This window comes from Podarcis vaucheri (genome assembly GCF_965113315.1).
Source record: "Podarcis vaucheri genome assembly, chromosome: 6".
NCBI lineage: Eukaryota > Metazoa > Chordata > Lepidosauria > Squamata > Lacertidae > Podarcis > Podarcis vaucheri.
Window position 1 is genome coordinate 9,878,436 of NC_138764.1, and position 12,544 is coordinate 9,890,979.

The 12,544-nt window shown below is 45.4% G+C and overlaps 1 protein-coding gene across 3 annotated transcripts in view; it reads left to right on the plus strand.

The window, feature by feature from the left end:
- Positions 1–9,116: 9,116 nt before the first annotated feature.
- Positions 9,117–12,544, plus strand: part of RASAL2 (RAS protein activator like 2) — a 236,858-nt gene continuing 233,430 nt past the window's right edge. Inside the window, exon 1 of one of the 3 annotated variants that reach the window (XM_082229010.1) lies at positions 9,117–9,293. In XM_082229010.1, the coding sequence (XP_082085136.1) occupies positions 9,134–9,293 (160 nt within the window). In that variant the 5' untranslated portion in view covers positions 9,117–9,133. The remainder of the gene's footprint in view (positions 9,294–12,544) is intronic. The other 2 variants (XM_082229011.1, XM_082229012.1) reach the window with 2 other exon arrangements.

Consider the following 12,544-nt stretch of genomic DNA (forward strand, 5'->3'; position numbering starts at 1 on the left):
TGGAAAGCTAATTTGACAAGCAGCTTAGGAAACTTAGGAACTGCTTTAATTGGGTTAAACACATAATGCTTGTCAAATATCACCTTCACAATATATAGCAACAGACCTCCAACAGTTCCTTACCAAAACTGACTTACACGTTTTTGCAGCCTGGCTCTAAAGAAGAAGAAGAGGAGTTTGGATTTGATATCCCGCTTTATCACTGCTTTATCTCAAAGCAGCTAACATTCTCCTTTCCCTTCCTCCCCCAAAACAAACACTCTGGGAGGTGAGTGGGGCTGAGAGACTTCAGAGAAGTGTGACTGGCCCAAGGTCACCCAGCAGCTGCAAGTGGAGGAGCAGGGAAGCGAACCCGGTTCACCAGATTATGAGTCCACCACTCTTAACCACTCTTAACCACTACACCACACTGGCTCTAAAGAGCAAATTGAATGTGCCTAAGGGTTTGAGTCTGCCCAGTGGGATTTCTGACCTTGAATGTGTCACGTCACAAACTTCTTTGGGAAGTTTCCTCAGATTCAGAAGAGGTTTGTCATGTTGCCTGGCTGGCTGGTGTTCAAGAAACAGAAGCATATGGAAGCAGACATGCAGGGATATGATTGTTTGTTGCATTTTAAAAATAACAATAACTGTTTTTCTTACTTCTGTTTCACTTTGAACCTGCCTTTCCCTTTCCCAAACCACCTTAGTTTCCTACTTGCTACTCGAAATGAACCATCTCTGACATATCCAACTGTTGAAGCTGAAATTGCTTTGTAGAAAATGCTCCCCCCTCACCCCGATATTACTCTGCAGAGCACCACACTATAGTCAAACACTTATAAGTAATAAGAAGAAACACAACATAGTCCTCACAGTGGACGGTCCACATTTAAAGCGCAATAACTGCTTGTGGATTTGGTTGATTAAAATGTTGGATACGTGAACAGGACAGTTTTTGCTTCTTACATTCAAAGAATCTCAGGCATGTCGCTTGCTTGGCTATAAATGGGAGTTGCCTGAACCTCTCCACAGCGTGGTGGACCTCCAGGGCAGAAGGACAGTCGAGCACAGAATAATGAAGCCATAGCCTCTGCAATTTCTAAACCATCCTTTTACTAGATAAACATGCTACTGTGTCCCTCACAGCCGCAAGGTCAGCCCTTTCAAAATACTTGCCTTTGTTGATATCTTTCTCAAAACCACAATAATTATTACTGTCACAATTGTTCCCTAGCAGCAGTATATAGAGCAGTTTCATGAAAATAAAGCATCATACCTTGATTTATAAGCATCATAGCTTGATTTATAGCACAATGATATGCTTTACAATCTTCCTCTGAAAATACTGCCTTTGTCAGTCTGGACTGGTAGCATTCTGGCAAAGCATGGGAGGAACCAAATCTAGGTCTAGTCTATGGCCCAGAATGAAACTGTATGTGGAATCATCGTTTTAAGGGAGCAGACATGAATGTTTACTCAGAAGTAGGTCCAACTGGTTCAGATACATGCATCCCACCTAAGTATAGGATTTCAGCCATAGTGAGATGAGTTCTGAGCTTGGTTCTTGGTTCTCATATGAACAAAATAAGCACTTGATTTTTGAATCTGCCAACAATTACCACGCTTACTAATTTCAAGATGGTGATGTTTAATGGGATATAACTGAGCACACAATGGAGTCTCTTAATAGAACTTTAATAGGTGCAGGTTTGGTATTCAAGTAAGTTTTACTCAGAGTAGACTCACCGAAATTAATGCACACAACAGCACAAGCCTACCCATGTCTGCTCAGAAGAAAGTCACACTGAGTTCAAGGGGGCTTAGTCTGAGGTTAGCATAGGCCCTGGGGCCCTGGGTGCTCCAGCACCCATTAAGGGGCTGGGCACCTACCATTTGTTGTGCAAATTTAATTTGATTCTTTAAAAATTGCAAATTACAACGCTTATATGATCAACTAATCTGTATATTAGCAGATGTATGAAGCACAGGTGTTCGAAGGAACAACAAAAGAAGTTTTTTTGTTCAAACCAAAAATAAAATATGGAGAGAAAAACACAACCTAACAATTTAAAACAAATGGAGATACTACTCACTAGGGTTATGCTAATCTAGTAAAGTTTAGTACTGGATTCTTTTACATTGAGGTTTATATTGGGTTATAAAGCACCAGATTTGACTGGAAGGGTCCAGTTCCAACTGCTTCCCAGAAACAAAGGAGGAAAAAATGTCAACAGCAACAAAATATAAATAAACCAGAGGCATTTTATATATCTAATGGGTTGCAACAAACTATGGGTAGTCGAGCCATTCCTGTGTCACTACAGCATAAAGCATTCTATAATAATGGGTTATCTAAAATAATAATTACCACAATTATTAAATACAGAGGTGGAAAACAGGACAGTAAGTCATGATAGCTCTTTATTATCCAACACAACAATTTCAGCCCACAAAGTGAGAGCGGGTATGACAGCAGGCAAAACAACAAGGCTATGGTTATCTTGTTGGAAGACATCACCAATTTGAATAAATGCAGGTTAACGACAACATCCCTATGTGGGGCCACTTCCAGATGAAGTATTTAGTTTCGCAGTGAAATGCTGTGCCTGGTAATTTATAATTAATTCATAATTAACAGGGGCTCCACACAATACAGTCATCATTCTGTGGCACTCCCATGCTTCCCCCAGTGTAGCTTTTATCTTTATTCTTAATGCAAACAAAATCCGCAGGTACAGAAAGCAAAGTGTGGAACTGAGGCAAGGGGGGAGGAGGCGACCCCCAGGGAAGGTGGATGGTGGGCTAGAGCAGGGGTCTGCAACCCGCAGCTCCGGAGCTGCATGTGGCTCTTTTACACCTTTGCCGCGGCTCCGGGGCGGATACTGGCGAGGGGAGGAGATGCATTGTGCGCCCCGACACTCCCCACTGTGGCGGGCGCTGTACTGGCTGTGACGTCGCATGGGGGCGGTGTGTGCGTTAGTCCCGATGTCACCTTCCCGCCCGCTGTCAGATCGCGGCTCTGGAGATATATTTGTTTTAAATGTTGCAATGGTTTTGCGGCTCCCGGGTTTTTTTTCCTTCGGAAACGGGTCCAAGTGGTTCTTTTTGTCTTAAAGGTTGCAGACCCCTGGGCTAGAGACAGACAGCCTCTCCTTTCCCTGCCTTGGATTTCTGGTTGAAAAGCCATTTCATGTCTTGCAGTGTCTAGTCTTACACAAGTCCTTTCCCTAGGAGAGCATATTTCCAATACCCTCCCTTGCTTGCTTTAATTAGCTGTGAATTCCGAGGGTTCAAAGGTCATGTCACTGGATGCACGCCCAGAAGCACCCTGCCAACGTCATCAGGCTGTGAAAACCGAAACTGATAGCACAACACAGGACTTGATGGAGCATTGGAAACCTTACTTGGGATCGCATTGGTCACGACATCTAGCTCGCTACAGAGATTGTCCTCAAAATGCCTAGCAAGCAACTCACAGAGGGTATTTGAGGTGTCCCAGATATCCACCAATATAGGCATCAACAGCTTACAAAGCACCCTGAAGAACTCTGCTGGCTGATTTATTGAGGACGCAATGGATGCAGGAAAGTAAGCCTTACCTAATGGTAAGTTAGGTGTTTAGTACTTGAACAATGGCAATTTTGGCAAGTGATGAGGATGGGGAGAAAAAAAGGGGGACTACCCATGCCTCTGTAACTTCACTGGCCACACCCCATGACTGACAGCCCTGCCAGGTCCACTGGACATCTTCCACCATTGCATGGCAGCCATGGCTGACAAAAGCTGCAGTCTAACATTTGGAGGGCCTCAGTTTCCCCACTGCTGTGTTAGGAAATTACTGTGTAATATGAGGCTGATAAAAGCAATTCCCTACTCCTTGAAAAGAGGAGGAAATGCCTTAAGAGGTTGTTCCATGTATATACTGTAGTGTGTTGCGGTCATCTAACGCAGATGTTACCAGAGAATAGACATGAGTAGTTAGGCCATCCCTGTCCAGATAGGGGTGTAGCTGGGCCACCAGCTGAAGCTGATGGAACTCCGAGCCACTGAGGCCACCTGAGCCTCATGTGACAGCAATGGATCCAGGAGTACCCCCGAGCTATGTACCTGCTCCTTCAGAGGCAATGTAGCCCCATCAAGAGCAGCCATCTGGTCTGTGGAACTGCCCACTAACTGTGCCTCAGACTTATCTGGACCGTGTTTCAGTTTGTTGGCTCACATCCAGTCCATTACCAAGGCAAGACGCTGGTCCAGCACTTGCACTGCCTCACCTACAGATGTAAAGGAGAAAGATTTGTTTTTTAAACAAATTTGGTTTATCAGCTCCACAATGGCCAACTGTGCTGATTTGGCAAGGCAGGGCAGTTTTCAAATCTAATCTTACATAATTGGTGTCCTGGCAAGGGCCCAGGGCTCAGTGGCAGAAATAAGAGGCTTTTCAAAACTGAGCTCATGCTCTTTTGAGAGCAGCTCAACATTGGCAATGTCCTTCCTTCAACTATTGCCTGCAGCAAGTCCAGGATGTCCCCCTGAAGCCACCTCTAAGCTGTTCCACACAGCTGCTCCTGAGAGAAGCAGCTGACCAAGAAGAGAGCCATTCCAGCTCTAGCTATGTGTGCCAGCCTATCTGCCTGCAAAGCTGCAATAATGTTGTTGTAACACCATGTCAACTTTTCTAGCTTTTAGCTCACCTGTTCAGTATTCCATCTTGTGCTTCAAAGATCAAAATATCAACGTAAAATTTGAGACACACAATGCAGGACACATTCCAAGTTCAAATGCCAGGTCAATTCCCACTTGTTTGCAAAGGAGTAGGGGAAGCAAAATATATTGTAAAGTTATACTTGCCTTGTTGGTTTTGGAATGGAGATTAATATGTGCACATTTAGGACTCCATTCTGAGTTTAAAGTTCAAAGCTTGACCCTTGCTTCCATTACGAAAGGAGTCAAGGAATATGTAGAACACACAAAAATGTGCTGTCTCCCTTAAGTATGGTGAGATCACAAATGGAAGGGCGTTTGGCAGCCAGTGATATTTAACAGTTGATGTTCAGCATATGTCAACCTATTTAGGTACTGATACTATTCCACCCCTCGTGCCACTATAGGCAAGACAGTCAAACACGTACCAGGCTCTAGATCTGGGGTAATAGATTCAGGGTGCCTGGGCACCCATAACTTCTAGAGTTAGTGAATGTTAGAAATTAATAAATGGTGGAATGTAGATAATATGAGGATTACTGAAGTGAAGATGTCAGGCCAGTGAAAAATACAGGCTAAACATCTTTTCCAGACTAGGACCCCACCTGTCATAGAAGTCCTTTTAAGAATTAAAAACAAAAACATAAAGCAAGTAATTAACCCATCAGTGCGACAGTGGTGGGGAGTGCATGATGTCACACAAGAAAAATGTGTCCTTTTGAACTTTAGAGTTGGGGGATGAAGCGGGAAAACTCCATGAGCTGCTGTGAAGGCCAGAACCATCTTGGTGAGCTGGCTGAAGGCAGGCTGGGTAAGAGGCACAGAGATTTATCCGAATCCAATCCTGGGCTGCTGTGAAGAAACAAGCTCCTCCTGAATGCTGTGACTCTCTCTCCATTGAAAGCTTCAAGTGTAAATATGTGTAAATAAATAATATTTCAAAGGCACTGCAGACTCCACTGTGTCTCGTTTTCCCTGGTTGAGTGCCAAGACCCCTTGGAATCTTGTGCAATGCTAGGCAGAGATTGGGGTGGCCACTACCAAGACTATATTCTGATGTTGCTTGAAGTCTTAGCTTTCATAGATCGCAGAGGGGGGAAATCAGACAAGGGTTAAAACTACTAACCACATTAAATAAATACCCCTTACCACAGACCCTCCAAGTGTCCCTATTTTCCAGGGACAGTCCTGGAACTGATCTTGGAATGTCCCGCTTTTCCCTAGGATGTCCCTATTTTCATTTGAGAAATGTTGGAGGGTCTATATTCCATAGTCCAGCCACTGAGGTTCCACTATCTGGGTGGGCGGGCTATGGGTGTGATCACAGAAAGGAACTCTGCAAAATTATGAAGTGAGCTAATTGGGACTGCCACATAAGCAAACATTTCCCAGTCCAAAATCCCACTTTTTAGCAAGGTAGAAGACTCCAAGCCAAGATAGGTAAACTGGAGTGCTTGGTCTTATATGATGGCATTGATACAGTGAGCATAATGGAAACTTGGTGGAATAAAGAGAAACAGTGGGACACAGTTATCTCTGGTTATAAACTCTATAGGAAGGGCAGGGAAGGATATAACAGAAAGGGTGTTGCTCTGTATGTCAAAGAGGGCATTGATTTCAGCAAGCCAGAAATCCCCAAAGCCACAGTAGAAACAACCCAAATGTCACAAATGCAAGAACAAGCTTTTCCAACACGCTTAAGATGAAGTGTAGGAAGAGTTGTGTATCCTTAATTAGATAACCCTTGGCTTATGCTAAACAAATTTCAAGTTGCTACTGCGACAAAGGATCAATAACTTGCCCCTTGTTACTTGCCACAAGAGAGACATTAATTGCACAACTGAAGCTTTGTGTCTGCTTCTGAGGCAATGCAATCTGGACCACTTTGGCTGATTAGTAAAATACAGGTTTGTAAGTAACAATAGGTAAAGGACATATAAAAAAGTTTGTTATCCACCCTAAAAAATAAAATGAGCTGTAGATAATTATAAAAGAAACCCCTCAGGTATTCCATTTTTGTCCTTGCTGAACCCTGAACATGTATCAACTGAAAGAGACTGCTGAGTTTTTGGCACTTAGTTAAAACCATGTTTTTTCAGGTCTTTGCTTTATTAATGTTTCTCCGTTTTAAATTCTCTCAAGGATATTGTGTAATTTATTTAATTTTAAATTTCTGAGGTTCTAAATTTTTGAGATTGATGTTTTAAATCAAAACTTTTAAATAATTGTAATCTGCTTCAAGACCCAGGTAGTGAAAAGCACTGTGCTCTCTACAGTGCCTTCTAAAAAATGTTCTTGTACAGGCAAGCCTATTCAGATGCTCAGAAATCTGAGGTAATTATAATCTGTTTTGGTTTTGCTATGAGGTTGGGGTGCGGGAGTTGAGACTCCTCTAACCCCTGGACCCCAGCAAGTCTTAAAATATACGCTTCCCGCGTTGATCCCCTGGGTGCTGGGCTATGAAGAGAACAAAGGAATGGGGGCTCTGTGCGAGATGACAAATGGGTGTGCCCCTCCCTCAATTTAAGAAATCCTAGAAGGACACAGCTAGTGGGTGAAGCAGAGTTGAGGGGCTGTGATGTGAACTAAAGGAAAAGCAGCAAGCCGGAGAGAGAGTTTGAGCACGATGCTTGATTTCCGTCCAAATCGAAGGCTGGGGGAAAAAGAAGAGCTTTTTTGGGGTGTTGATGCCGTGAGCCCCTCCATGGCTGGCTAAGATTTTATAGATGCGCAAATCAAGCACATTCTTCTTCTTTGGTGATCACTCACAGCCGCGTAAGATTGTCTTCCATAAGCATGGTTTTAACAGTGATTCCATAAGTGACTGCGGAGGCCAATTCTGGATCCACACGTCCTTCCACAGTGGCGACATAGGTTTCCAGGCGGGAGTTGATCATGATGAGGGTTTGCCAAGCGTGCCTTCCTCTCAGCATGTTTCTCCCTTGCTTCCTGAGTTCAAGTGTCTTCAAAGGCCATGACACCTTTGGTAAAGGCTGTTCTCCAACTGGAGCGCTCGCAGGCCAGTGTTTCCCAGTTGTCAGTGTTTATACTACATTTTTTTAGATTTGCCTTGAGAGAGTCTTTAAACCTCTTTTGTTGCATTACGCTTTCCATTTTTAAGTTCGGAATAGAGTACAGTGGTACCTCAGGTTAAGGACTTAATTCGTTCTGGAGGTCCGTTCTTAACCTGAAACTGTTCTTAACCTGAAGGACCACTTTAGCTAATGGGGCCTCCTGCTGCTGCCGCGTCGCTGGAGCACAATTTCTGTTCTCATTCTGAAGCAAAGTTCTTAAACCGAGGTACTATTTCTGGGTTAGCGGAGTCCGTAACTTGAAGCATATGTAACCCGAGGTACCACTGTAGTGGCTTTGGGAGACGATCATTAGGCACCCGCACAACATGACCAGTCCAACAAAGTTGATGTTAAATAATCATCGCTTCAACACTGGTGATCTTTGCTTCACAAAGACACCCACCTCCTCTGCGCCTCGTCTCTGAAAGGAAACACAGAGAAGCGTTGCCTGGATCTCCCTGCAATCTTGCGCAGCAGCATTTGTTGTTTTTTAAAAAAATAATATTTTATTAGGTTTTATCAATAGAGAAGTTTATAAAGATACAAAAAATGAAAAAGATAGAAAATTACAAAATACAAAAATACAGACATTAAACACAAAGAAAGAAAAAGAAAAAAAACATATAGAAGAAAAACAAAAATTCCCTCTTTCTTAATTTCTCATCTTTAGTTAACTTATTTTCCTGACTTCCTCACGTCTCCCATTTCTGTATCCTTTTTAGCAGCAGCATTTGAACACGTGTGTGTGTGTGTGTGTGTGGGCTGCGAAGTTTCCTCTGCTTTTACTGCCTCGTCTTTTTGTAAACCGTCTTTCTTGCAACCAAGCGGCGTATAAATAAATAAATAAATATCCCAGCTAAGCAACAGCAGCAGCCGCCGCCAACTGCGGCGAACCAACCACGAGTCCCCGGGCGCCCTCCCTCATTTGCATACAGCCAATCCACCCCCTCGGGGCGCCCTCCTTCATTTGCATACAACCAATCCGCAGCCTCTACCGCGAGAAGGCTTGGGGGGGGCGCGGGAGGGGGGGCGCGTCCGAGCCTGTAGGTGCGCGTCGATGGGCGATTGAGTGCGCCTGGCCGAGCCCCCCCCCCTCCCGCCTCCGCGCCCGCCCTCTGCCTGCCCACGCCGTTGCCTCAGGCGGGGAGCCAGGCCGGCTGGCTCGGCGATCCATTGCTCGCGCCTCCCTCCCTGGGAATGCCGCCCGCCGATGCCGCCGGGTCTGAGGGAGAAGCGGCGGCGGCGGAGCCCGGGCTGCGGCGGCGGCGGGAGCGGGGAGGCGGCGGCGCCGGGCGCGGGATGGAGCCGGCGCGGGGCGGCGGCGTGCAGTGACCGAGGAGCGGAGGGGAGCAGCCGGCGGCGGCGGCGGCGGCAGGATGGAGCCCGGCGCGCCCTCGGCGGAAGCGGCGGAGGGCTGCCTGGAGCGCCTCAGGAATTCCCTGCCGGGGCCCGCCGACCTGGCCGGGGCGGCCAGCACGCTGGAGAGGATCCTGAGGGAGTCGGTGTGCCAGCTGCAGGGCTGGCTCCGCGTCTACGGTAAGGAGCGGTGGGGAGCCCCGGCCCCACCGAGCCCCTCACACGCCCCCTTCGGCAGTGGCGTAGCCTGGGGGGTGCAGGGGGGGGCGGGCGCACCGGGCGCAACATCTGGGGGTTAGGGTTAGGGGGCGCAAATCCACGGGTTAGGGGGCGCAAATTACTTGCCTTGCCCCGGGTGCTGACAACCCACGCTACGCCACTGCCCTTCGGCTCCCCCTGGACGCGGTTTCCCCCCCTCTACACCCCCCCCCAATACCTCCCTCAGCAACATCACCTCCTCCCGGTTCTCCCGCCTAAAGGTGGGTTTTCCCCTTGCTCTCCTCCTGGATGCGACCTCTCCCCCTCCCCCCTCTCTGCCACCCCCCGACTCACGGATCTGGATCCGGGGAGGAGGTGGGATAGACCATATTTTCTCTCTCCACCACACCCCCCCCCCGGCTATCCACATCTCGCACCCCATTCATAGCCCCGTATTGGGGAGCGCCGCCAGGTAAGTATACAGCCGCCGCCCCCTGCTTCGTTTCAAAGATGGAAGAGTTGGCACTCCAGCGCCGATCTACCTGGAGACGCCCCCGCCCCCGTCTGATATCTCAGGTGTATTTCAAGGTGTGACTCCTGGGTGCTGCTAACCAAACCCCTCACACGCCCTGGACCTTTTTTTTTGCATTGATACCCCCCCATCGTATTTTCTCTTTCTCATAAGCACAAAACAGCTGTTGTGCGTTCACCTTCAGCAGCGTGGGATGCCTTTAAACCTTTTATTATTAAGATGATGTGCCTTTGCTTTAGGGCCATATGTGAGTCTTCTTCCTGGACCTTTCTTAACGCTATGGAGGGCAACGCTGATCCTGATATTGGCAACTTAACCGTCAGGTTTCAACCCACTGGTTTGGAAACACTTGACTCATGGTCCCTGCGCTCTTTCCCAGCACAGTCTTTTCTTTTCCATTTTCAGACAGCTCCTTTTTGTATCTGCTACAAGGCTGCTTAAGACAAATGTTGACTGGCCAATAATAGTGATGCTTCTTTTATTTTGTATCATACTTCTGACCTTCATATGAAGTCTCTTCCCATGGCTGCTTATGGCAAAATTTTGTTTGGAACTTCTGTACTGCTAACCCTGTTGTATGAAGCCTGCTTCTCTACCTTCCTTGTGACAATATCCAATAATGTCTTTGATAAGCATTTTGATTATTACGGATGTGCTCATTTCTTTGTGTCCATGAAAATTTTCCTCTGGGCAGGTACTGGCTTGGCTGCATATTACTGCCTCAGAACATGGACTGATCACCAACCAAAGGGTTAAGAGAATTCCTTAGTGGAAGCTGCTTTTTATGGAACTAAAAAGATAAATAAAACAAAGTAACTTCTTAGGAGTGTGTGTGAGAGAGATACCCACCTCCTGGCACTGCTTCTTCCTAGCTTCCTCCCCACCCTTTTAGAAAGAGCCGACCCGACCCGTTAATTTCAGAAATCATGCTTGCAGAAGAACAGATTAGGTTGCAGAATGTGCTGTTGCATACAGTCCCATTGTCTGATCTCTGGGTATTTATTCCAACCCAGCAGCAAGTTGAAATACTGATAAATGAGCAAAAATATCACATGTTCATGTCACTCTGAACTTGGGGAAATTGCAACCACAATTGAATTGTTTATGGTTGAACACATGACTAATATCAGTTTTAAAGTTGGATATCTACTCGGAAATAAGCTCATTAAGTTCAGTTGTGTTTACTTCTGGGTAAGTGTGCATACTGCACGACTGCAGCCTAAATAGTGGCTTATTTGTTTTTAAATTCATAGGCTTTAAACAACCAAGCCTGTAACTTGGACACATGTGCAGACAGACCTTGGGCAAAACATTTCTGCATTGCAGGGGGTTGGACTAGATGGCTCTCAGGATCCCTTCCAACTCAACAATTCTGTGATTATATGACAGGAAACACTCCTCTGTAATTATTCAAGGTATTCTAAAATGTTAAGAAGCTGATAATTATTAGCAAACTGCCCTTTGTACTAGTTTTGAATAAGTCAAGTACAGGATGCTCGGTTGAAAGCACCCCAGGATCTAGATGGGGAATGCTATCATTTTGTAATCGGTATTTAAGTCCTTTGTGCTTGCAAGAAGTCAAGAAGAGAAGCAGTGTGAGTAAAGCCTCATTTTCTTCCCTTTCCAGCTGGATTTTGGATGACTATTAATGAGTTGCTAGAAGATACTGACATTGTTCATCTTGTGGTTTTGTACTTACTGACTTGCATTCAACTGGCATCCTTATTTATAGAAAAGGTTGATGAGAGCCTGGAAAAAGGATGTTAAATTCTTTAGTGATCTGGCTGATGTACAAGACACAGTGTTATTTCCTATTTCTTTTTCAAATCCTCCTTGGTATGTAACCTCCCAAAATAAATCTGTATCAGTACGCCTTGCCTATTCCCAGACTCAGCTTTTTTTAGCCATACTGTGCGCTCTATTATAGAAATATATTGTGACTCAGTCTTAAAAAAAGACAGCAATCAGGTTTTTTGTTGTTGTTCTGTACCTTCATGCTTTGTTCTAAAGTATTAATTTACTGGGTGGTATTTTGCTTCTCAGTGAACTATTGATTTCCTTGTCAATTAAATAGTTTGCTAATAAAGATCTTTTGCTGAGCGCTTAAATGTTGCTGGGCTTCTAGGCAAATTTTAAACTTAAGTGTGGACAGTTGTTGCCAAGTTGGCAGTAGACAATGAGGAAGATGAAATGGGTAAGCTGATAATTTTTATTGGACTGGCTTCTGTTACTATGAGAGACTGTGTGCTAATATGATAAATGTTGCTAGACAGTGTGCTTGAATGATATAGGCTGCTAGACAAACTGCCTCCTAATAAATCTGTAAAATGCCCATCACTATAGCAGACAAAGTTTACTTTATTACATAAAAGTGAGTGGCCATTGTTGACTTCTGTAGAGGAAAGTTAAGGCGCTGCAGTAAGTGATTGGCATTAAGTTAGGGGAAGACCTGATATTGAGGTTACTTGTGTCAGGGTTGAGGTTTCAGCTTCACAGTGTTGGACATCATAGCACCTTCCTCTTTTTTAAAAAATTGGCTCCTATTTACATACGTGGAGAAAAGCAGAGATGTTGTTTAGTCATGTCCGACTCTTCATGATCCCATGGACCCCATGGACCAGAGCATGCCAGGCACTCCTGTCTTCCACTGCCTCCTGCAGTTTGGTCAAACTCATGTTAGTAGCAAAGTAGAGGTAAAAAG